Consider the following 27,018-nt stretch of genomic DNA (forward strand, 5'->3'; position numbering starts at 1 on the left):
TCTGTATTTCACTGAAGTAAGTGTGATGCGGGAAATCAGCCCGGACCTCAACCCAAGATTAAACTGGGCGGAGGGTGAACCGACTCCCAACGTCACGGTGTGCTCACCCCTGATTTTCGTGACGTCAGGACAGTGCAAGCACTGGCAGGGGGAGCGTAGAGATGTCAGTCCTTCAGCAGCTGTAGATAGTCCCAAGGCAAATCCGGCAGAGTAGGAAGCTGAAAGGAAGGTTCCACAATGGAAACCTAGCAGGCTGGAGAGGAGAGGAAGTCAGACCTCAGAAGGCAGGCAGGAGGGGTGGAACACAATCAGAAGGCAGGGAGGAAACAGGGAAGGCAGACAGGAAGGGAACCAAGGGCAGGCAGGACTGAAGACCACCCCGGGAGCATAGCAGGTACCAGGCAGGGAACCAAGGGGCAAGGAACCAAGAGCCCAGGGAAAGGACCTAGAGCAGGGAAGGCAACAGGCACAAAAACAGGAAGCAAATACGGAGCGAAAAACACGATCAGGAACTAACCGCGTTGAGACGCAATCAGCTACTGCTCATCGCTCCTCTTATAGAGCCGCCAGCACCAGAGAGGCCTGGAACGCAAGCCGCCTCGTTTCCAGGCGCTGGCGAGCCCAAAACGAGGCCTGAGAAGCAAGCTCTCGTAACTCTGAGTGCCCAATCCAACGCGCATGCGCGTAAGCGTGGACATGGTCGCCCGCACATGCGCAGAGGAGCCTGATTCCGAACTCTCGGAGCCCCCGGGAGAGTGGAACCCCAAGCGCGGAAGCGCGAGTAGACCCGCCAAGATGATGCTGGTCGAAAGGAAGAGGAAAACCACGTCCCCGGGCAAGTGGCGTGACACTATGACCCCTCCCAGAAAGACCCGGAGCCCCAGGCTTCCAAGGGAACAGACTGTAGAATTTGCGAACAAGTCGGGGAGCGTGCATATTATTGAATGGTTCCCAAGTGCGATGGCAAGCTGGATACCCTTTCCAATCCACCAAAAAGTGAAGCACTCCCCGACGTATGCGCGAATCACATATCTCCTGGACCTCAAATTCAGGAAACCCTCGTACCTGGACGAAGGCCGGGCAAGGACAGGCACGCCCGAAATTGTCACCCACATAGGGCTTCAAAAGGGAAACATGAAAAACGGGGTGGTCCCGCCAAGAAGGCGGTAGCTGAAGGCGGAAGGCCACAGGGGACAGACACTAAACGACCTTAAATGGACCAAAATAACGAGGAGCCAGTTTGACAGGCAAATTATGGACTGGCAGGTTCTTGGAGGATAACCAGACCCGATCTCCCACCCGAAAGCCAGGTTCCAAGGTCCGACCCCTGTCCGCCTGCTTCCTCATGCGTTCCTTAGCCTCAGCCAAGGTTCCATGTGCCAGCTCGTGTTGTCTCTGTATGGTTGCGACCAGTTGATCAGCAGACGGAACCGCACTGGGCGGTACCGGACGAAAAGGCATCAACTTGGGATGTTGTCCTGCAGAACAATAGAACGGACTTACTCCAATGGAAGCATGAATGGCGTTGTTGTAGGAGACCTCAGCCAGGTCCAGATGCGATTTCCAATGGGATTGAGTGGCATTCGTATAGCATCGAAGATAGTCCTCCAGGTTCTGGTTTGTTCTCTCAGTTTGGCCGTTGGACTGCGGGTGGTAACCAGAACTCAAAGCCCTTCGAATGCCAAGATGATCACACAACTTGCTCCAAAAAGAAGAAAGGAACTGAGACCCTAAATCCGAAATGATCTTCTCTGGTAAACCATGCAGTCGATACACCTTGTGTAGAAAGGCTAAAGCCATCTGGGTGGCAGTAGGTATGTTGCAGAACGGAATGAAATGGGCATACTTGGTGAAGCAATCCACTACCACCATAATACAGGTATAGCCTTCAGAGGGAGGTAATTCGACTATGAAGTCGGTGGCTATGGTGTGCCAAGGATAAGGCGGTATTTCAGTGGGTCTCAACAGCCCCAAAGGTCGTCTCCTGGGAGCCTTGACTTGAGCGCAGACTGGACAACTGTCCACATAAACCTTGACATCTCTAGCCCAGCCGGGCCACCAAAACTGTCTGGACACCAGGTCCCGAGTGGCTCAGACGCCACGATGACCACCGACGTGCGAGTCATGGAAACCATGTAGTATGTTCTTGCGGAGAGTATCCCCGGAAATGTAAAGCCTCTTCTGAAAGAAAAGCAGTCCGTCTTGTTCCGTGACAAATGCTCGTCTGAGAAGAGCCGTTCTTTCAGGGTCGGCCCCGGTCTCCCTTAGAATGTTCTGAAGATGGGAAGACAGCGTCAACAAGAAATGATCAGGTGAGATCAAAGGTAAGTCTTGATTGGGATTCCCCTCCTCCTTTTCCAAAGAGCGAGACAAGGCATCGGCTTTCAGATTGGAAGTACAAGGTATGTATGTTATGTTGAATACACAGGGAGAGAAGAAGAAGGCCCACCGGGCCTGACGTGGTGTCCGACATTGCAAAGAACGTAAGTACTGCAGATTCCGATGGTCCTGTTCGAACCTCCACCGGAAAGCGACCTCCAAGCAAATGGTGTCTCCACTCCTCAAAAGCTGTCTTAATGGCCAACAACTCCCTTTCAATTACTGCGTAATTCCTTTCACTGGGAGTCAATTTGCGGGAGTGGTAGGCCACCGGATGTTCAATGGCGGTGTCTTGATCCTTTTGCAAAAGAACGGCCCCCACAGCAAAATCTGAAGCGTCAGCCTCCACAATATAAGGTAGCTCGTCCTGAGGATGGCGTAGAATGGGGGCTGTACAAAAGGCAGTTTTCAGAGAGGAGAAAGCTACAGCGGCGTGTGAATCCCACAGATAGGGTACCTTATTGCTGGTTAATCTAGTAAGAGGAGCCGTAACATGGGAAAAGTGTGGGATAAAACGCCGGTAAAAGTTAGTGAACACCAAGAACCGCTGAAGAGACTTGACATCATGAGGCGGCTTCCACTCCTGGATCGCTTGGACCTTTCTGGAATCCATCTGAACTCCCGTGCTACTGATCACGTAACCCAAGAATTCCATTTTGTCTTGGTGGAATGAACACTTCTCCGCCTTGGCGAACAGCCGGTTCTGTGACAAGCGATGGAGAACCTCCCTGACGTGTCTGATATGTTCATCCAACGAGCAAGAAAAAATCAATATATCGTCCAGATAAACCCAGACAGAAATGCCTATCAGGTCGCCAAAGATGTTATCCATTAGACGCTGGAAGACGGCTAGGGCGTTGCACAGGCCAAAGGGCATAACCCTATACTCATAATGCCCGAAAGGTGTCTTGAATGCCGTCTTCCATTCATCACCGTTTTTAATCCGGACCAGATGATAGGCTCCCCACAGGTCTAATTTGGTAAAAATCTGGGCAGAATGTAGTGTTTCCAGAATACTACGGATCAAAGGTAATGGATAGCGATCCTTCACCGTAATGTAATTCAGCTGTCGATAATCAATACAAGGGCGTAGTGATCCTTCCTTCTTCTTGACAAAAAACAACGGAAACCCTGCTGGTGATTTGGAGGGAACAATGTATCCTTTCTTCATACAATCGGCCAAGTAATCTTGCAAAACTTGTCTTTCGGTCTGGGTTAAAGCGTACACTTTACCATGGGGAATGTCGGTACCAGGAATCAGGTCAATAGCACAATCAAAAGACCGATGTGGTGGCAAGGGAATGTCAACAGGCTCAGAAAATACATGTTCAAAGTCAACGTATGCCTGTGGAATCTGAGACACAGAATATAAACCAGACGTATTGCCATTGGGTTCCAGAGAGGTAGTGATATTCGAGTCTTGGGACAAGACAGGCGGATTGCAATGCCGAAGACAGAAGGCTGAAGTAAAAGTCAAGGTACGGGTTTCCCAATTGATCACTGGATTATGACGTTGAAGCCATGATAATCCCAAAACCACTTTGTACGTGGGAGATTCGATCACGTCCAGAGCTATATGTTCCTTGTGTTCAGCGACTTGGAGAGATAGTTCCATGGTGTGTAAACGGATGGGTCCTGAGGACAAGGGTGTTCCGTCGATGACTTCTACCGCTAAAGCAGTCCCTCTGCACAAAAGCGGTATCATATTTGTGGTAGCGAACTCCTCATCAATATAGTTCCCCGAGGCTCCACAATCCAACAACCCATGGAACACAAGAGATCGGTCAAGCCATTGTAAGTGGATCCTCACGGTCATCAAGATGGCTGGTTGCATAGGCTGGAGAACCGAACAGGAGTGGGAAAGGACTGAAAGAGGAGTTTGACCTGTCGTTGCCCTTCCATTGAACAACAGGTCCTCTAGTTTCCCGCCTTCTTTTGAGGACGTAGAGGGCATGTACCCAAATAATGACCAGCAGCCCCACAGTACAGGCATAAACACAGATTTCTTCTGCGTTTCTTTTCTCTTCCTCGGACAAAGGACCTCTTATGGCCCCCAGCTGCACAGGTTCGGGTCCAGGATCCGAAGAACCAAACGAACCAGCAGGCACACTAGACATTCTGGGATTTGATCTCTCGAACCGAGGTCTCTCAGCCTTCCGTTCACCCAATCTTTGGTCAATCCGAAGTACTTGCTCAATGAGACGTTGGAAGGTATCTGGCTCCGGAATCTGTAGAAGCTCGTCTTTGTACTCTTCCCTCAGACCCCGGCGAAACAATGTTTTCTGGGTAATTTCTGGCCATTGTGAATCGGTTGCAAGTTGTCTGAAACGACTTATGTATGCTATTACATCTGCGTTCCCTTGTTTTATGTCCATCAATTGGTTTTGCGCAGCTGAGGCCAAATTGGGAGTTTGAAAGACCTCCAAAAAGGCCTTTTCAAAAGCCACAAAGTCATTTAGTATGGGACTGTTGGTGGCTACCAAAGGAGTTGCCCAAGCCAAGGCATTTCCAGCTAGGTTCCCCAAGATGTACCCGATCTTGGCCTTGTCGTTGTTGAAGTGAGTTGATCTGAAGAGAAAATGGATCTGACAATGATTGCAAAATTCGGCCACACGCAGCGGATCTCCATCAAACTTGATTGGTGCTGTATGGGCTAAAGTACTTTCGGCTGAAGAGGCTCCCACAGCCCCCTGCGTTACCAATTGCCGTAATGTTTGATTTTCTTGATGTAATACTGTCATTTCAGCTCTAAGGGCACGTAACTCATCACGAAGATCGTCCTCCATCTCGGAATCGGAAGGCAGGCGTCTCAATCTGTTAAGAGCGATATCACGGGAGTGCTGCGTACCTGTTTGTCTTGCAGAAGATCTTGGATTGGAAGCCAGACTGTCTGTATTTCACTGAGGTAAGTGTGATGCGGGAAATCAGCCCGGACCTCAACCCAAGATTAAACTGGGCAGAGGGTGAACCGACTCCCAACGTCACGGTGTGCTCACCCCTGATTTCCGTGACATCAGGACAGTGCAAGCACTGGCAGGGGGAGCGTAGAGATGTCAGTCCTTCAGCAGCTGTAGATAGTCCCAAGGCAAATCCGGCAGAGTAGGAAGCTGAAAGGAAGGTTCCACAATGGAAACCTAGCAGGCTGGAGAGGAGAGGAAGTCAGACCCCAGAAGGCAGGCAGGAGGGGTGGAACACAATCAGAAGGCAGGGAGGAAACAGGGAAGGCAGACAGGAAGGGTACCAAGGGCAGGCAGGACTGAAGACCACCCCGGGAGCAGAGCAGGTACCAGGCAGGGAACCAAGGGGCAAGGAACCAAGAGCCCAGGGAAAGGACCTAGAGCAGGGAAGGCAACAGGCAGAAAAACAGGAAGCAAATACGGAGCGAAAAACACGATCAGGAACTAACCGCGTTGAGACGCAATCAGCTACTGCTCATCGCTCCTCTTATAGAGCCGCCAGCACCAGAGAGGCCTGGAACGCAAGCCGCCTCGTTCCCAGGCGCTGGCGAGCCCAAAACGAGGCCTGAGAAGCAAGCTCTCGTAACTCTGAGTGCCCAATCCAACGCGCATGCGCGTAAGCGTGGACATGGTCGCCCGCACATGCGCAGAGGAGCCTGATTCCGAACTCTCGGAGCCCCCGGGAGAGTGGAACCCCAAGCGCGGAAGCGCGAGTAGACCCGCCAAGATGATGCTGGTCGAAAGGAAGAGGAAAACCCCGGTCTCCGGGCAAGTGGCGTGACACTAGCTTGAGAAATTGGGTCCTGAGTATAAAAAATGTCATTATTGCAGGTAGTACCATCGCTACCACAGACAAAGGTAAAACCTTAGGTGTGTACTGAAGGCTCATGGCAATAACATTGTTTCAACATCAACTTATTATCTTAAGCCGATTAGCCAAATGAGACCCTTTCTAGAGAACGAAAGTTGTATTATTAAAGCAATGGCAATCATTGTGGCTCAAATTGATTACTGCAGTAGTCTGATGTATGGAACAAGTAAGAGCAATATTGCTAAACTACAGGTGATACAAAATACTTCTGTCCGAGTTGTTGAAAGATTGGGAAAAAGAGATAAGGGGGGTCATTACAAGTGAGGCGGAAAGGGGTTAACTGCGCTGGTAAAGGTGCCGGAGCCGTCAACCCCTTAGTCGTCATTACGAGTCTGATCGCGGGAACCCGCTAAGGATGCCTGGTTTTACCAGGCGCCCTTAGCGGGTCCCGCAAGCAGACCAGGGTGCTAACAACGGGCCTGTTATTAACGGGCCTGTTGGTAGCACCCTCTCCATTCCCATTGAGCCCTATCGGGCTCGAATGGGAATGGGGAAGGGTTCCTCGAATGAGGAATTACCGGATTCTCCAAGGTCGGAATGGCCCGGTAATTCCTCATTCGAGGAACCCGGACCCGGTACCCAGTTAGGGGGTAGCCATGCCGCTAATAGTGGCATGGCTACCTCCCAACTTGTAATGACCCCCAATGTCTCTCACGTTAGGCACGCACTTCATTGGTTGCCTTTAAAAGCCTGGATAACTGTCCGGCTTGTTACCCTAATGATTAAGTGCTTATTTGGTACCAGCCTTAGCTATTTATTGGAAAGAATGTCTTGGTTACCTGTTCAGAGAACTTTGAGGTCTAATTCCATCAATGTGTTGAGTGTGGCGAAAATAAATTTGTCTTGGGTGGTCAGTGTGCTTTTGACTATGCTGCTCCTAAGCTTTGGAATACTCAGCCACCTAAATTGCAGTGCTTTCGATTCCTTGAATATTTTAAACTAGCCCTGAAGGCTCATCTGTTTAATTGACTAGTTCGCCTTTAATACCACTGTCCATGTGCATTGCATCAGCTATGACTGGGCACGTGGTTTTGTCCCTGTTACTGTTTTTTGGGGGTTTTGTGTGCTGTTATTTGTGTTGTGAGCACCCTGATTCCTCCAGGCTTGTTGTTTGACGCAATTAAAATAATAGTTAATATAATAAAAAATGCATTGGTAAAATGAGAGGAAATTTTGGTTACCTGTATTACCTTTAATGTTGGAGTTATCGGAATGGACCCTCTGTCTTGTACACTCATCTCTCCTTTACCCTCTTCTTCTGGAGCAGTTGCTCGGCAGGTTGCAGATGGAGGATTGGAAGTGTAATTGGTTTGTCTCTAAGTAAGGGTTTTTCAATCGTTTTTGCATTTGCTAACCTTAACTCACAGCTTCACTCCTTGAAATCTTTCACCTGCCACTGATCTTCTTTTCAGGCCTGGTGCTCTGAAAGGGGTCTGCTTCTCTTTTCATGAGATTTCCTTAGTGGTCGCAATTCTTTAAGGATGGATTCTTGATGTCTCTTGCTATACCTACTCCTTGGGTCGATAGGGCAGCTATTAATGCTTTTATTGCACCTGAGGCTAGGGTTGGTTTCCTGGAGATTTTTTCCTCTCATGTTGACCAAAGCGTCGACCTGCATTGCCCTAGACCCAGATACATGCTTCCACTTGAAGATCTTCATCTGGTCGTTTAAGCCATGAATTCAGGATTTTCTCTAGCAATTCGAAGTAGTTTATTCATTTTAGGGTTCTGTAAGCAGGGTTTGTTTTTCGGTTAGTAGGGAACGAATCCCGGTAGTCAGTAGTCCACTACACAGGGTGGAAAAAGTGTCTACTCTGTCTATGCCCGGGAGGGGAAACCCATCAAATTATAAATGAGACAGAGCTCAACAAGCAGGTTGCACACCCAGATAGGTTCCAAAGAAACCTGTATATAAATTTTAATTTCATACACATTAAGAATGAATTAAAACACACAATTACTAACATCACACAACTGCTAAGTAAATACAAAAGGATCTTACTAGATCATCACATAAAAACACATAGGATTACGCCATTAACAATCAAATGGTTGATTAACATAAAGTGAAAGATACATTCAACTTATAGCTGGTACTGTATCAGTTTCTTATCACTGTTAGATAACACAAATTGTTCTTTTCCTGTACCAATCCAGGAAAATGGCTCGACATGTTTCTGTTCTCATGGAGTTACTCAGAGAACATTCATATGGAGGGTTGTCATAATCACAAAATCCCAATTAGTAAAATCGATTGCTTCGTAAAGGGAAAAGTGTGGTGTGCACGTGCAAACTGTAGATTAAAAGAAAAGGGGACAAATAAGGAGCTAAATCTATAGCTAAGTCAATTTGTCATATTCCCTAAAAGATGAATAGGAGGACCACATGTCAGGTTAACATTACCTCGTGGTGCTCGTGGGGGCTTGCACGTGGGTTACTTCAGTTGAGGAAGGCTGCAAAATAGCTCTTCACCTGTAATTAATACATGAAAAACCTCATTGAGTGTTTTTCAGATGAGCTAAAACTCATGCTCGAAAAGTTCAATAGTTACGTCAAGAGGGGACTAATACGTAATTACATATGTATGTACATATATATGGTTCGCCAATGGCTCACCTGTATATCCTCTGCTAAAATGTGCTCTTGGACAGAAAGAAGTAGTTCTCTTGAAGTCGCTCCAGTCAGATAACGAAGGGCCACTCTTAAGGATAAATTACAGGTATGAACCTCCAAAAAGGGCAGGGACCGGCAGCCACTAAACAGAAGAAAAGGGGGCGACCGCTAAGTATAGTCCGTTAGGCAATGGTTCAACAATTATATCAAAAGGAGTGTCAATACTACTGAGGTAAAAATTGGAATGGAGCTAGCACCAGTTTGTGGTAATTCATATTGCTCACTAACACCCTGACACAAAGAGTTGTCCCGTGAGTCATAGAGTAGAGCCCAGAAACAGAAGTATGAGGTGTAGCGGGTGAAAACTAGGATCGCGTGGGGTCGCTCGTATTTAAAAACTCCACTGTGATCAATAGGCAAAGATGAAAACTCGACTGAAAAAATTAGCCTAATAATTTCAGCCAGTGCGAGAAAACAAAGTTAGAAGATATTACCGCTATCATGTCTCTATGCCCGGAAAACACCCAAGTGTCAATAATTATATCGCAGGGCTATAGCTTACCGCCATTCAATAGACGGATCTGTACTGCTCGTATTGCGCGATGCAGGAGATGCCGGCACGGTGCATCCACAGGTAAACACTCCTCGAGTGTGAGTCTGTGATGAGTATAGCAAATAAGTTGTAAATATCAAAAGTAACCGGCATTGCGGGTCTAGGAATACTATATTAACGGTTAAAATCTGATGTTACAAACGTACCTTGGAGGTATCATGAGGCGTCCAAAAGGTACGCGAATTACAGGGACTCAAGAAACGGGTGATTCTCGTCTGTGTGTAGAGCGCGTGGCTCGGAAACTCAAGTTTATGTGTTTCCATGGAGACGGAGCGCGAGCCCGTCCTGAAGCAGGAACCTGGCTTAGGTACCGGGTCGGCCATCTTAAGATGGAGTCAAATATAACCATCCTGAGCGTGATATGCTCTCAAAATAACTACCGGCATCGTTCCGATGAAGAGAACCGACAATGATAATTCGTCGAAAGTATGTAGAGCTGAACCCATAGTAAAAACATTGCTGAGATGGTACAGATACATCTAACCCTATTATGGAGGTTAGTTCATATAATGTATTATGCAGTTCTCTATAGAGTGACTATAGGTACGGGTTCTACCATGCAATATGGAGAGTACAGTTTAAATAAACACAGTATACCAAGATGCCAATTTGTTGAATTTAACATGAACTCAACATCAATATTTATGTATTCGTCATTATTTTCTGATATGCTGATGACACGATCTCCTAAAACCATGATCACAGGATGATACCATATTGTTACATTCGTGTAAGCACGAAATCAGTAAATTCTGATATACAGGAATCAAGTTTCCTTCACTGTATGCAAGTCACAAAATCCTATTAAGCTACCCTCAGATTATCATAGAGCATTGTGATTTCTACGAGTAGAACATATAAGATCTATTACAATCACAATGTCTCTGGGGGTATCCTTAACTTCACAGTTGAGGGATCACAGAATTATATCAGTGTACCCTGAACGTTAACATCCCATACGCATAAAATATAGCTGATCTAGTACTCTAGACTAGGGTTAGAATGAAGCCTTCCTATTGGCGGGTTTTGTGCCACTCAACACAGGATTCATGCCTCTAGTGTCACTCTGTAGTCTGTAGATCATTTCTTGTTCTTTCCTCAGGAGTCTATTTCCTAATGTTTGTGAATTCCCTCCTTTCAGCGTCAAGAGTACAAACTCCACATGCTCCACATGGATAGTGGCCGCTAGCTGATGGTAAGCCCCACAGCATAGTTAGGTTAGGCGTGCTGTTGGTTAATGGTTTTAATCAGCTACCACTTATTCTGTTGCCAATTGTGGTGCTTCTTTTATATGCAAACAGGGGCATCGGGAGAGGGGTTTTAGAAGTCTCAAAGATTTTCCAGTGTTTAGCAATCACATTCTTGATTTTTAGGCTTTGGTCCGTGAAGGTATTAACACAGACAATTCTCTTGTCCTTTGGTTTCTTAGGTTTCTCTTCAAGTAGTGCCTATCTGTTGTTATTGAATGCTCGTTTTGCAGCCTTTTTAAGCAATTTTTTGGGGTAACTCCTCTGTTTCAACTTCTTGCTGAGCATGGTTGCTTCTGTTACATAGGTGCTGTTGTTAGAGCTATTCCTTTTAATGCGCAAAAATTGGCCAAATGGTAGATTATCCCGTAGGTGTTTTATGTGGTGGCTGGTATACTCGAGCAGGGAGTTCTTATCCGTCGGTTTATGGTAAGGTTTCAATTTCAGAATCCCATTGGAATGGAAAATCGTCAGATCAAGGAAGTCGATGGTTTCTTTCCCTATGGTCATAGTAAATTGTAGATGTGGATTCAGATTATTGAGCCAAACCAAAAATTCATTAGCATGTTCACTAGTCCCTTCCCATATCACCAAAATATCATCAATATAGCGGTTAAATTTTTTGATGTTAGATTGAAATCGATTTGTATCGCTATATATGGGTCTTCTCGAACATTTCCACATATAGATTGGCAACGCTCGGGCCATAGTGGCCCCCATAGCCGTACCTTCGACTTGTTGGTAATAAGTCCCATTGAACTCAAAGTAATTTCTTTTGAGGGCCAGGTTCACACACCACAATATAAAGGAGGTGGGTACAGGATCAAGATCCAGTCTGTTCAGTAAGATTTCTTCTACCACGTCTAGAGTTGCCTGTTGTGGTATATTCGTGTAGAGTGACACAATGTTGAAACCTAGTAGGAGAGAGGTCTCTGGATTGAAATCGAGATCTTCATAGATGTTTATCACGTCTCTGGTATCTTTAAGGTATGAAGCCATCTTCTGGACATAACCTTTCAGGTAATGGTCAGCAAAAGTGGATAATGGTTCTAGAAAGAATTAATACCTGCCACTATCGGTCTACCAGGTGGTTTAGTAAGAGTCTTATGTACCTTAGGCAGAGTATAGAAAGTGGGGATGGTAGGTTTAGTGTTAATCAAAAAATCTGCTTCTTGCCTGGAAATCCATTCACGGTCTTGAGCCTTGGTGACTTTTTCTGTAATCAGCCTTTGAAGTTCTTTCGTAGGGTCTTCTTTCAGTCGTCTGTAATAGTGACTATTACCCAGTTGGTTTTCACACTCTGTGATGTAATCAATCCGATTAAGCATCACAATTCCACCGCCCTTATCAGCCTTCTTAATTATTATATCAGGGTTATTAGCCAGTGAGTTTAATGCACTTTGTTCAGCCTTAGTAATGTTTTGAAACGGTCTTTGATGATTGGCCTCTAGAGTTACTATATCGGCATTCACTCTTTTTTCAAAGACCAAGGATTCTGGAGAGAAACTGCTCATGCAGAAGGTGGAAGGGTTCCTTAGTCCCGTGTGGTTCATCATTTTCCCATTGCCTGTGTTTAGTTCTTGTGCAAAATTTTTTCGCAGGTCGATTTTTCTTAGTAGCTTATTGAATTCCACCCGGAACTCGAAGGGATCATGTTCTTTTGTGATCACATAGCCTAGTCCTTTATTCAACACTTTTTGTTCCATCGAGGAGGGTTGATAGTCAGAGAGGTTGATCAGAAGCGGTTCCCGCTCCGGGTTTGTTTTACCCCTTCGTCCCAGTTGTTGTGCTTCTGAGCCTGGTATAAAAAGCGGCCTTGATTTCCTCTTCTGTTTCCATTCCCAGAACGTCTCGTTGGTTGTCCTCGACCTCTTTTTGTCTGTTGTTTATTACCAGTAGATGTCCCTTCTCCACTCTCATCTGCATCACTGCTATCATTACTGGTGCTATACGATGTATTTCTAAATCTTACTCGTCTGTTATTTCTGTTCAGTCCATTTTGTTGCAAGGTCTTATTCACATATTCAGCCTTTACATGTGGGAACGCTTTCTCATGTGAGAAACGAGATAAATCCTGTTTTAGTCTTTGTATTCTTTCGTTGGTATTATTTACTTTGAAATCCTTCATTTCTTTTTCAATCTCTTCTAGCCTTTTCTTATAAGCTTCCAGTGGTAATTGTTTCTTAATATTATCTTCAATTTTGAGCAATTCGATCTCTATTTTTAATGCTGTTTCTTTGGCAGTATCGATAATCAGTATAAGCCAATCTCGCCCACACCGATTTGCTATGTAACTCCACTGGACTCGGAATTTCTCATTGTCGAGAAATAGTCTCGGTTCGTTCATAACAGTGAGGCCCTGTGGGAGTGGTTTATTTTTCAGATACTCCAACATAATTGCTCCATGTAATTCGGTTTGTGTAAGCCATTTCCTCAGTTGCTTATATTTGACTTATGTTTGACTCCATCTTAAGATGGCCGATCCAGTACCTAAGCCAGGTCCTTCAGGACGGGCTCGCACTCCGTCTCAATGGAAACACATAAACTTGAGTTTCCCAGCCGCGCGCTCTACACACAGAAGCAAATCACCCGTTTCTTGAGTCCCTGTCATTCGCGTACCTTTTGGACGCCTTTGTGATTACCTCCAAGGTACGTTTGTAACATCAGATTTTAACCGTTAATATAGTATTCCTAGACACGCAATGCCGGTTACTTTTGACAACTTATTTGCTATACTCATCACAGACTCACACTAGAGGAGTGTTTACTTGTGGATGCACCGTGCCGGCATCTCCTGCATCACTCAATACGAGCAGTACAGATCCGTCTATTGAATGGCGTTAAGCTATAGCCCTGCGATACAGTTATTGACACTTGGGTGTTGTCCGATAGCGGTTATATCTTCTAACTTTGTTCTCGCACTGACTGAAATTATTAGGCTAAATCTTTCAGTCGAGTTTTCATCTTTGCCTATTGATCACAGTGGAGTTTTTAAATTCGAGCGACCCCACGCGATCCCAGTTTTCACCTGCTACACCTCGTGCTTCTGTTTCTGGGCTCTACTCTATGACTCACGGGACAACTCTTTGTGTCAGGGTGTTAGTGAGTAATATGAATTACCACAGACTGGTGCTAGCTCCATTCCAATTTTTACCTCAGTGGTATTGACACTCCTTTTGATATAATTGTTGAACCATTGCCTAACGGACTATACTTAGCGGTCACCCCCTTTTCTTCTGTTTAGCAGTTGCCGGTCCCTGCCCTTTTTGGAGGATCATACCTGTAATTTGTCCTTAAGAATGGCCCTTCGTTATCTGAGTGGAGCGACTTCAAGAGAACTACTTCTTTCTGTCCAAGACCACATCTTAGCAGAGGACATACAGGTGAGCCATTGGCGAACCATATATATGTACATACGTATGTAATTACGTATTAGTCCCTCTTGACGTAACTATTGAACTTTTCGAGCATGAGTTTTAGCTCATCTGAAAAACACTCAATGAGGTTTTTCATGTATTAATTACAGGTGAAGAGCTATTTTGCAGCCTTCCTCAACTGGAGTAACCCACGTTGTGAGCCCCCACGAGCACCACGAAAGGTAATGTTAACCCGACATGTGGTCCTCCTATTCACCTTTTAGGGAATATGACAAATTGATTTAGCTATAGATTTAGCTCCTTATTTGTCCCCTTTTCTTTTAATCAACAGGTTGCACGTGCACACCACACTTTTCCCCTTACGAAGCAATCGATTTTACTAATTGGGATTTTCATGATTATGACAACCCTCCTGATGAATGTTCTCTGAGTAACTCCCTAAGAACAGAAACATGTCGAGACATTGTCCTGGATTGGTACAGGGAAAGAACAATTTGTGTTATCTAACAGTGATGAAAAACTGATACAGTACCAGCTATAAGTTGAATGTATCTTTCACTTTATGTTAATCAACCATTTGATTGTTAATGACGAAATCCTATGTGTTTTTTTATGTGATGATCTAGTGAGATCCTTTTGTATTTACTTAGCAGTTGTGTGATGTTAGTAATTGTGCGTTTTCATTAATTCTTAATGTGTATCAAATTTTTAGACTTACAGATTGGGTGTAATACATTGGATGTGTGCCAATCTATTAAGATTTACCTAAACCATCAAGACCCCTCTAAGATTTCTGATTCATTCTTTGTGTCATTTGATTTTTCCCATTAGGGCAAGAAGGTGGATTCAACTAGACATTTCACTGGCCTAGGAACAGGTTTACCTTACTCCTTTCCTCAAGGGTGACTTTTCACTGCAGGACATTTTCCAGACTGCCACTCGGGCATCCACCAACTTTCCTTTTAGTGATGCATGCTGTTTTTGATGAACCGCCAATCGATTGCTATATCCCCAGAGATAAAATAGAAAGAGGGATGAAGTGGTTATTGCCTGATTGTTTACTGATCATCCTTATTACACTGTGTCATATTCTTCCTCATAAAAGACCTGCTTCTCTGCCATTCTCTCAAAAGGGGGTGGTGTTTGATCTTGGTAGTCCATGCTTTGTAAGTAACCCTTACACAAGGGTGTCCTTCCTATGCCTGCCAGGGAGGAGAAGGAGTCTTTTTTATACATGTATTTTTTTACATATGTATATTTATTAGACAAGCCAACAAGGTGCTTGCCCTCAGGGAGGAGATAATGGCGAGGAAGAGTAATGCTCCTTGTACAAAGCGAACTGGTAAGTAAACAGGGCGTTAAAGGAGCCAAATCTGCATTCGGGTGGATAATACCTCTCAAGTTGGCATACTCAAGGCTTATTTCAGCCAACACTACAATTTTGCAACGAGGCTGCCAAGGGGACAAGGTGCTAAAGAGATGATCTGAACAATCAGCCATTTACAGTAGAGAATGTTATCGTAGATTGTGTGTTTGAATTTCTTACAGGTTACTGTCTGCGTGTATTTTTTGTTAAACAACTACTCACTTTAGGAAAAGAAACACTTGTAGATATCTGTAAACTTATGTTAAAAATATATAGGAGTATGTTTGAACTAATTCAATGTATTTTTACCTTTCAGGCACCAATCAGACCCCATGGAACATTGTTAGGAGCTGCCAAGAGTGTTGTACATTTGAAACCTCCTGTCCTCCCCCCAATCTCCTCCTTGCCACAGGATTTTGAATAGACTGTGTGCCCTATTAAGACCCATTGTCAGGAATGTCATGTTGTTGATTAAAAAACGGTTGCTTTGTTTGCAAAAATGTCATCTTGCTTGAAAACATGGCGTTTCCTTCGGTGCTTTGTCTGTAACCACAGTAGCTTGAAAGTTCGGGTGAACCTTAATTGTTTTCTCTTTCCCGGTGTTGCCATCATTTGCCCAGATTCTTAGATCATACATCAGATTTTGGCATTGCATAGTCATGTCATATGCCACTTATGCCCATCAAATCCTCAGTTACAGTACTCATTTAACGGTGGTAGGTATTCGCACCAATTCCCAGGTTTTACCATTAAATGGCAGGTATTCACATGGGGCCTCAGTACAAGGTTGGAGGTAAGGGGTTAACGGCGCCGGTAATGGTGCCGGTGCCGTTAACCCCTTACCTCCGCATTACGAGGTCCTTTAACCAGCCACCCTTAGTGGGAGCCGCTAAAGGACCAGGGAGCTAACAACAGGCACCGTTATTAACAGGCCCGTTGTTAGCTCCCTCTCATTCCCATTGAGTCCTATGGGGGCTCAAATGGGAATGGGGATGCACAGGGTCTGAGTTCCCTGAATGCGGAAATAACGGGTCCTCCAAGGTTGGAATGGCCTGGTATTTCCCCATCCAGGGAACCCGGAACCGGTATGCGGAAAGGGGGTAGCCATGGCACTAATAGCACCATGGCTACCTCCAACCGCGGAATGAGGCCCATTGTATGGAATGTTGTGCTATAAAATGTGAGGCACTGGCTACGAATGCTAGGTATTTACATCAAAAGACTAGGGCCTTATTGCAAGTTTGGTGGTATTTTGGTGGTAAATCCACTGAAATACCACCAAACACATTTACTGTTATCATCACAATGTCCGGCAGAATTACTGCTGCATTACAAATGGTGGTAGGTGGTGTTATTCCCCATTTATTGGAGTCCATAGGACTCCACTGGGATTTTGGAGGAATTACTGCTGACAGTAATTGCGCTGGAATTGATCTTTGTTTGTGGAATTCTGGCACCTAAACCATAGTTGGGCTTTGCATTAATGCAGTGGCAATGTGGCGTTCATCTATTACTGCTGATTTTAGCCACACCGCCCAACTTTCATTGAGGCTCAAGGCAATTACCTCCAAATGCTAAGTACTAACATCACATGCTGTATATTACCATTAAAAGCCATGTATTACCATTATGTGCCAGCCATTACCATTACATGCCCAAGTATCCACACCATGGGCCTGATTTACAAAAGCCTTTTACACTGGTGCACTCCCATTGAAAAATACTCTGTAAATCAGGCACCATATGTCAGGTATTTTGGCACCAAATGCAAATTACTAACATTATATGATGTATTTCTCCTTGAAATTACCAGGTACTCACATTGTATGCCAGGAGATGACATCGTACCAGGCAGACACCATTGAATTCCCAAATACTTACATCACATTCCAAGTATTGCCATCAAACAAAACACCCACCATTTGGCAGTTAGTGCCAGAGTTTGCCAAAGTACTCTTATCAGAGCTAGGTATTGTCATCAAATTCACAGACACACCCCATACAATACTTGTCATTGACAACTGTAATATGAGCAGACATACAATGCTTTACTGCAATACAAGACCTTTGTTTGGCGAGCAGTCTCCAACACTTTCCTTTTTCTCCTACACTGATAGGATCAAGGCAAACTAACAGCACCTCTCTACTCTTCCATTGTGTGGCTATAGACACAAAAAGCCTGCCCATGCACAAGAGTCTAGCCATAACTAGCATGTCACACCATCTACTAGCCTACAAAGTGTATGCATGCCATTGTGTTAATGCAGTACATTATTTTGAGGCAATTTCCTTTCTGAAATGACCTCACATTTCTTCATGGGGAAGCAATTCTATAGATGTAATTAACGGTTAGGAGTTATAGGGGGTTGGGAGGAGTTTGAGGCAGGGGTGGTAGTGAAGGGGGCAGAGATAGGCATCGGGGGATTCCTATAAAAACAAAATCGAAAACAATTGACAAGTAACTTCAACAAAGTAAATTGTCACTAAGTAATTTATTTTGTTAAAATAAAATAGAGTCCTACGAAGTAGACACCCCCTGCCTCCCCAAGATGGTGCCGAGGGCATAGTGATGTACTTTGCTATGCCACTGTTGTAGAGGTTTGAACATCCATCTTGCTAAAGGGTGCATCCGTGGAGCTTTGTTTGAAGCTCTCATTCAATGCCTATTGTAATGTGAACTGTGATGGACTAAAAGTACTTATAGCACCTTACAGTTAAAACAAAATAACAATTATCTGATCAGTTGTGCAAAGTACGATTTCCATCTTAAATGATGCCTGAATATTTACTTTGCAATGATAATACTTTGTGTATGTGTCATTTCATTTTGACAGGGTTCTGAACAGAAATAGCTGTTGACTGTTGTGCCCTAAAATTACCTTTAAAGGCTTGCAGTTACCAGTAGGAGCAGTGCTCAATCGACTTCGCCATCCCTCTGCTTTGGTTTCTAATGATAGGCCCTGGTGCGCGTGATGGGTCCGTGTCATTGATGTTTCAGGGCTTGGTGTCCTTGCTCTGATGTTTTTCCTCACATGCTATTTAAATACTAACTGGGTGTTGTGGCCTGAATGGATGACAGGACGCAGTAGGGTTTCTGGCAGTCTTTATTGACTGAGAACAAGGGAGAATGTCTTAAGGTGGACTGGTGGCGCAGGGCGCTTACTCACTGTTAAACTGACCAGGTCCTGTGCTTCCCCAGTTACTTCACTGCGGAAGGGTTGTGCTCACCGGTGGCACGCCGTAAACTCATAGGGCCCCCATGAAGCCTCCATTGGCTGTGGTGTTATGCCCTATGAGCTGTAGAGATGGTTCTGGAGTTGGTTCTCCTTTTTGTGTAATCAGGAGCAGCGCTCCTGTACGACCGCTCTAGCTGGCAGGGCGCCAACTGTGAAGCGGGAACGTTTTCCCGCGGAGCGTGGGCTCGCGAGATCCCGTGTATCGAGATCTCGCGAGAACACGCTCCCGCGATCACGTGATGTCCCCACACACCTCCTCTGCTGGAAAAAGGAATGGGAGGTCACTCCATGATGAAGTCCGCATATTTCCCGGGCTTCCTTCTCTCTCTCTGGGGCCTGCCAGGATCCGGGTATGTAGCGGGATCGATGAAGTGTCCTTGGGAGGGTGCTGGTGAATCGGGATCTCTTTGTCCAGCTCCTTGCTGTGATCCCCTGGGTGTGGTTGGGAAAAGGGAGCTTGCGAAGTCGTTGCGATGTTGCGGCTCTATGATGTCTCCACTCGGGAGATGATGGTTCTCGTATGGCTCTTGGCAGACCTGATCTCCTCCAGTGTCTCCAGGGGAGTGTACAGTATCATCTTTCCTGCGGTACATGGCTACCCTCTCTAGATTCCATCTCCTGCCATCGCTGGTGCGGATGTGGTTTGTCCCTCTCTCCATGACTTCTATGGGACTGCTGTATCTGGAACCTGTGATGGTGTCCTTGTGGGGAAGTCGTATCTTCACCAGATCCCCTTTGTTGACTTGTGTGTGTCGAGCGGCTCGGCGCAAGTCCCCCTGTGCTTTCATTGCTTCTTTGTTGTGCTGCATACGGCACGTTACGTCAGCCATGTCGACGTCTTCGTCGGCCCTCACTTGCTGAAGCCATGGTGGTACCAGTGAGGATGCCGCCCTTCTCCCCCTCAGCAGATGGAACGGAGAAACACTTGTGACGGCGTTGGGGGTGAGACGGTGAGCCGCTACGGCTTCTTTGACCGTCTTGTATGGGTCTAGGCCCGAGGCGTGGGCCAGTTGCAGCGCCCCTTTGATGAAGCGGTTGGCCCGCTCGACTAGGCCATTTGCCTGTGGGTGGTATAGACTTGCTTTCCGCTGTTTGATGTTGTTAAGCTTGAGAAATTTTTCCATTTCCCTGGATACTAGTTGGACTCCGTTGTCCGTGACGAGTTCTTCGGGCAGGCCCTACCGCTGAAATATGGCGGTGAGAGTTTCAATGACTGTTCCCGTAGTGATGTCCGGGGTGAAGTCAGCTTCCACCCATTTGGAAAAGTAGTCGACCAAGACTATCCCGTATCTGTGCTCAGGGGGCATGTTGTCCAGCGGCCCTATGAAATCCAGCCCCAGTTTTCGCCACACCCCTTTGGGGACATTGGTGGGCAGCATGGGGGCTTGCCTCACGGCTAGGCGCTTGTCGCTGTTGGAGCATTCGTGGCACCTATCGACCATCTGCCGAACGTCCTGGTCCATACCTGGCCACCAGTATGCGTCGCGTATCCTTCTTCTGGTCATGTTGCACCCTAAGTGGCCCGAGTGTGCTCTGCACAGTATGACTTTACGGATTCCGCTGGGTGGGATGATTTGATCACCTCTGAGAATGAGACCGTTCATGGCGGTAATTTCCTCATTCACCTTCCAGTAGGGACGAAGGCCTTCAGGGATCGCTCTCTCGTTGGGCCATCCATTTCGAACCCAGGTGCTTACGTGCCTTAGAGCGAAGTCCTGCTCGAACTCTTCTTGCCAGTGGCGCTCGCTCATTTCCATGTACTCGACGTTCCTCAGGTCGCCGATGGACGCAACGACATATTCGTCTTCCAGGAATGTGGTGCCGGGGGCGCTTTGGTTGAGGAGCTTGGACATGCAGTCCGCTTGTGCGTTTTTCCAGCCCGCAATGTGTTGTATCTCGTAGGTATACTCTTGGAGCTTCGCGGCGATCCTGGCCAGTCTGGGGGTGGCCGTCCTGGTGCCGCCCGGGCTCAGCATGTGGATTAGCGGCTTGTGATCGGTGATCAACTTGAATCTTGTCCCCCATACGTATGATCTGAAGTAGTCGACGGCCCAAGCGCATGCCAACATCTCTTTCTCTACCGTAGAGTAATTCTTCTCGGATGAGGATAATGCCTTGGATGCAAACGCCACAATGTTCTCTGTGTCGCCCTTTTTCTGGGTCAAGGTGGCCCCTAGGCCGTATGCGCTGGCGTCAGTGGTGATGTAGGTGTCCCATTCAGGGTTGTATGGTTTAAGGCACGGCGCGTGTAGAATCCTATTCTTGATTTCGCCGAAAGCCTCATCTTGTTCTGGGCCCCAAGAGTACGCTGCCCCCTTCTTCAGAAGCTCCCTCATGGGAGACGTGGTCTCAGAGAACCTGGGGACGAATTTGGCATAGTACTCAGCTAGGCCTAAGAATGAGCGCAGTTCTTCTTTAGACATCGGCGCCGGCGCCTCAGTAATGGCCTCCATGAGGTTCCTTTTGGGGCTCACCCCATCACTCGAGATGCAGTACCCAAGATACTCTACTTTGTTCACCCCGAAGACACACTTTTCATGGCGTAGGTGAATGGCTTCCTCCTGAAGTCTGCTTAGGACTGACTTGAGCGCCTTGTCATGGGTCTCGCTGTCCTTGGCGTATACCAGAATGTCGTCTTGGAAGAATGAGACATTGGTGAGGCCTTTCAATAGGGAGTTCATCATCCTCTGGAATGCGGATGCTGCGGACGATAACCCGAAAGGCATGCGGGTGTATTGGAAGGTGCCGAAAGGAGTGATGAACGCCGTCAGGGGGCGGGAGGACTTGTGTAGGGGAATCTGGTGATAGGCATCACGCATGTCCAGCTTCGAGAAAATGGCCGCCTCTTTCATCATGAGGACGATCTCGTTGATGCTGGGGAGCGGGAAGCTATCCGTGATCACCTCCAAGTTCAGGCTTCTCAGGTCGATGCAGATCCTGAGGTCGTTGCTGGACTTCTTCTTAACTAGTACCACCGGACTCAGCCATTGCGAGGATTCCACGGTTTCAATGGTTCCTTCCTCGACCATCTTCCTCAGGTGAGCGTCCAAAGCTGGTCTTGCGGTGGCAGGTACCGCCCTTACTTTGTGCTTGACTGGGGTGGCGTTGGGTTTTAGTCGAATTTTGTGTACGAAGTTTCTCACTTTTCCCGGTCTCTCGGAGAACAGGTTTGGAAAGATCTCCTTATAGTTTTGCGCTGCTCCTGACGAGATCATGAGCACCTGTTCCGGAGTGCTGGGATCTAGTTTCATGCTGAGTTTGTGTTGGTCATCCCACCCCAGCACGGCTGGACCTTTGGGGGAAAAATACACCTTGGTGGTGGTAGACCTCCCCTTGAAATCGATGCGGGCCTTGATGTAGCCCAACAGGTCGACCGTTGCCCCTCCAAACACGGTGGGTTTTTGCCTGGTGGATCTAATCTCCACTCTTTCTTGTCCCATCATCTCCTTGTATGTGTCGATGGGCAGAATGGTGAGGTCGGATCCCGAATCAGCCATGACGCGCGTTTCCATTCCGTCCACTTTAATGGTGCAGTGGGGCTTTTCTCTCCTGGCATGGGGGGCATTGACCATGACAACCATGGGTCTGTCCAGCAGTTCATCCTCATCGGTGGAGGTGCAGTCACCGTCGACACGGGACACGGTTTTCTCCCGCCACATGCATGCTGGAGCCACGTGGCCAATGCGTCCGCACTTGGAGCATTCTTTATTCCTGGCGGGACAGTCGCGGTCGTTCGCCATGTGCTTGAGACTGGCGCATCTGTAGCATTTCAGTGCCTCCTTTTTCCTGGGACTTTTGTCCTTGGGGCCGTCGCGGGATTGCTTGTCTCTGCGACCTCTCCATTGTAGCGCCGCCATTTTGGGCACAGGCAGGTGACTTCCCGCCTCCTTGCGTCTGCTGGAGGTTTCTTCCTCCGCCCTGGCAATCTGGATGGCTTTATCGAGGGTGACCTCCTTCTCCTGGATGAATTTGTCCTGCACTTTCCTAGAGTTGGTGTGGACGACGAGCATGTCGCAGATGACCTGTTCTGCATTTTCTCCGAAGGCGCACAGAGAAGCGAGTTCCCTCATCCTGGTGATGTAGTCATCCACGGTTTCGCTCCCTTCCTGTTTGCGAGTGTAGAATCTCAACCTATGCAGTACAATATTCTCCTTATTAGTGAACCTCTTCATGATGCGACGCGTGGCTTCTTTGTACACGTCGTCGTCATCGGCGTCTTCGTCGGCCGCCGGTATTTCTTTAAGGCCTGCAAAGATACGCTGACCTTCAACCCCTAGCGCATTCAACAGCATCGCCCTCTTCCTGATGGGGGCATATCGCGTGCCGCCCACCGCTTCCAAGTAGGTGGAAAAAAGGGGTTCCCATTGCATCCACGGAATCGCCGGTGTCCCTGGCAGGGGGAGAAACGCAGGGGGTGGCGTGGCGCCTTGCATGGTGGGTCCGTGGGACTTCAGGTATCCTCGTCGCCAGTTATGTTGTGGCCTGAATGGATGACAGGACGCAGTAGGGTTTCTGGCAGTCTTTATTGACTGAGAACAAGGGAGAATGTCTTAAGGTGGACTGGTGGCGCAGGGCGCTTACTCACTGTTAAACTGACCAGGTCCTGTGCTTCCCCAGTTACTTCACTGCGGAAGGGTTGTGCTCACCGGTGGCACGCCGTAAACTCATAGGGCCCCCATGAAGCCTCCATTGGCTGTGGTGTTATGCCCTATGAGCTGTAGAGATGGTTCTGGAGTTGGTTCTCCTTTTTGTGTAATCAGGAGCAGCGCTCCTGTACGACCGCTCTAGCTGGCAGGGCGCCAACTGTGAAGCGGGAACGTTTTCCCGCGGAGCGTGGGCTCGCGAGATCCCGTGTATCGAGATCTCGCGAGAACACGCTCCCGCGATCACGTGATGTCCCCACACTGGGGTATCCTTCTGAGGTAAAATCACGTGTTAAACTCCCTTCAAAGCACCCAGTGATGCAGTGAAGTTTGGTGACATCTGGCCTGTTGCAAGGCATTCATTTGCACCATTCAGATTGGCGATTTATGTCCAAATGATCTTTATTATTAAGATGACAAGCCACGATTTCTGTACTTACCAGGGTGCTCTTTGAAAAAAGTTAAATTCCAGTCTTTGGAGTGGCTTGTAACACCTCCTTCTTCCCCATAATGCCTTTAAAGTTTCCCCTTTCAAGACCACATTCAACCACCTTTCAACTTTTGAGCTACTTGATCTGACCTGCTCTACAGTACTTTGTACTTTTCTGGTACTGAGAAATAAATGAAATCATCGTCCTGGAGATATGCCCTTAGTTGAAGATTTAAGGTCTGGCAACTAACACCACACCCACAGAGGAGGATAGTTAAGCATCAGGATGAGTAAATGCTTTTGATAGTTGAACAGCATACCATAAGATGTGGGGGTTCTCTACTGTACTGTGTTTGACATATATATATAAACATCCTTATTTAAGGTGCAATTAAGTTGTGCAGCTTTAACACAACAAAACCTTTGACATTCAGCGGTTCTGGAAAGTCATGATGAGCTTAACTCGGCGTTTTCCGGTTGATGTCCACCTTAATGCCATTTTGTATGTCATTGTGAATCCTTTCTCTTATAAATGTGCACATGAGCTTTGCAACAGGAACATGCTGAGTTAAGCTGATCATGCCATGCCACATCTGCTGAATTTCAAGGTATTATTGGTTTAAATCTGCACAAGTTAACTGCACCTTAGCTAAGCTTTTTTCAGTGAATTTCAAGGGTTTTGTTTTACCATATAGTTTTTACGGGCCACTAGCCACAGCTAGTACATGTACAGTTGAAGCATGTCCACTGTACATGCTCCCCCAACATGTTTCGTTTGGACCTACTAGGTGGCCACTATATGTCTTTCTAGCCAGGGCCTTCATTGGGCTGTGCCTTCTGTATTTTTTCAGCACCACCGTCCCTGGCCTTGTACCATGGCCAGCAGGCCACGACCTTTGGCCATAACCACTGTATATTTTTCAGTGCCAGTGGCCACAGCCTTTGACCGTGCCTACTGTATATCTTTCAGCACTGCTGTCTCAGGCTTTTAGCCGCGCTCACTATTTTACGACACCAGTGGCCATTGTATATTTTAAAACACTAATTGTCCACTAACCATGGCCTTCGTACAGGGCCAGCAGTCGCAGCCTTCGTTCATGCCCACTGTATTCAAATCACTTCCTGCTCATTAGCAGTTGCCTTCAGCCTTCAGTATACTTTTGCAGCGCCACAGTCCATGCCCTTTGGCCATGGCTAGTGGCCATGGCCTACTGTATATTTTTCAGCACCACTGTCCCGGCCTTCAGCCATGAACTTCGGCTTTGGCCTTTCCATGTGGCCATTGTATATTTTAAAACACTAACAGGCAACTAACTATGGCCTTTGGCCCTGCCTACTGTATTTGTTAAATCACTCACTGCCCACTAGCCTTTGGCTGTGCCCACTCTCTATTTTTTTTTAACATTACGGCCATGCCCACTTTTTATTTTACAATGCTGCAGGGCCTTCAGCTGTTTAAAATGCTACTTTAAGAACCGAGGATCGGACCCTCTGTGGCGAAGCACTCACAGGACAAGGCCGCAGTGATGAGTGACGCAGGTGCGCAGGAGACACTGCCCGACAATACGTAGCACGCAACGAAAGGTCCACACTTCCGAACCTTTAAGAACCAAGGATCGGACTCTCTGCGGCAAAGCGCTCTCAGGACAAGGCCACAGTGTTGAGCTACGCAGGTGTGCAGGAGACACTGCCCGACGATACATAGCATGCACAGCTATGTCCTCCCTTCTGAGCCTTTAAGAACCGAGGATCAGACCCTCTGCAGCAAAACCCTCGCAGGACAAGGTCACAGTGTTGAGCAACACAGTTGTTTGGCGGTGATGGGGTTGCGGCGCAGATTGTGAGCACGGACGACTTCAGCCTTCATCTGCGGCCGCAAGGTAAGAAGTTGCTCGGAGGGTTGTAACATTGCTACAATCCATGCAACCCCTTGACCTTATGCGTCTATCCCACTCTACCTCTTGCACATGCGTTGTATCCCCTTGTATTGTTCCATGCTTCTTCCGTCCACGCCTTTCTGCCGTTCTCCCCTTCCCGCGCATGTTCCCATTGCAACCTAGGCCCCACTCCCCATCCCTGACGTGCATCATGTATTCCCTCGCAACTTAGGCCCACCCCCCATCCCCATGCCGACGGCCCCATGCAACCTGTCTCCGCTTCGCTGGCCTGCGCATCCTCCTTAGCATTGCTCCCACGCACTTATCACTGCTCCCCTAGCCTAGCGTTTTCCCTTTCTGCATTGCTCCCCACACATCAACTCTCTGCATTGCTCCTCCTGCAACTTGTCCCAGTGCTGTTCCCATGCAACCATCCATGCTCCTCTGACCTATCGCCTCCCTCCCTGCATTGCACCCCATGCACCAACTCTCTGAGCTGCTCCCCATGCAGCTCCCACGCAACTTTCCCCAATCCCCTGGCTTAGCACATCCTTCTCAGTGTTCCTCCCCAAGCAATCCTTACCCTTTCCCTCTCTCCTTCCTCTCCAGGCTCAGCCGAGCCATGACCAGTGCATTGTTGCCTGTCTGCCTCATATCCTATGCTCTGTGGCCTGTGACCATTGTATTCTTCAGTTCACTGTTTTGCATTTACTGTATTGTTCAGTCCACTGTTTTGCATTTACTACATTTTCTCTCATTGCATTGATTGTTTAGCTTTTTTGGGTTGCTATTGTATTGTCTATGTGCTGCTTTTCTCTTCTACCCTTCTAGGACCCCTGTTTGACCACCTGCTGTGTATTCTGTACTGTTCTTGCATCCTCAAGCATTGATTTTCTACTGTATTGTCTACATGCTGCATTGTTTGCATTTCTCTTCTTCCCCTTTGGGGCTCTTTTTGACCAACAGCCGTATATTCTGTACTGTACTTTCATTCTTGTTCTTTGTTGTACTTCCTGCCTCCCCTCGTGTGTGACCCCCTATGTGCTTCCCTCCTGTTTGTCTCTAGCGTGCAACCCCCATCCTGGTAACCCCCCCCTTACTCTCCACCCTGCACCCTCTATGTTGCTCTCTGCCTCTCCTATCTTCTCTAACTGCTATTCTATCGACTATCCTATCCCGCTCACTAAATTTGGCATGAAGAAGCTCAAAAGGGACATCTTGGTCTGCAACCCAGTCCTCTCTATCGATGATACCTACACCAGTGCTTCCTTCAAACAGACCCTCACCAACATCCTCTTTGTCTCTGTTCTCTCTCCTTTTTTCTCCTCTCCCATTAATAGTGGCACTCGGTGGGAGGCCCTCCCGACCGCCTTCCAAACCTCCAAGACCATCATCAATGACTACCCTTC

General features: G+C 47.1%; 1 protein-coding gene across 1 annotated transcript in view; it reads left to right on the forward strand.

Moving 5' to 3' along the window:
- The window catches only part of WDR64 (WD repeat domain 64), a 1,979,698-nt gene extending 1,963,780 nt beyond the window's left edge, over nucleotides 1-15,918 (forward strand). Inside the window, exon 28 of the mRNA XM_069607651.1 lies at nucleotides 15,740-15,918. Coding sequence (XP_069463752.1) covers nucleotides 15,740-15,847 — 108 coding nt within the window. The 3' untranslated portion in view covers nucleotides 15,848-15,918. The remainder of the gene's footprint in view (nucleotides 1-15,739) is intronic.
- The last annotated feature ends 11,100 nt before the right edge of the window (nucleotides 15,919-27,018 follow it).

The sequence above is a fragment of the Ambystoma mexicanum genome, chromosome 4q (assembly GCF_040938575.1).
Source record: "Ambystoma mexicanum isolate Mex_15411 chromosome 4q, UKY_AmexF1_1, whole genome shotgun sequence".
NCBI lineage: Eukaryota > Metazoa > Chordata > Amphibia > Caudata > Ambystomatidae > Ambystoma > Ambystoma mexicanum.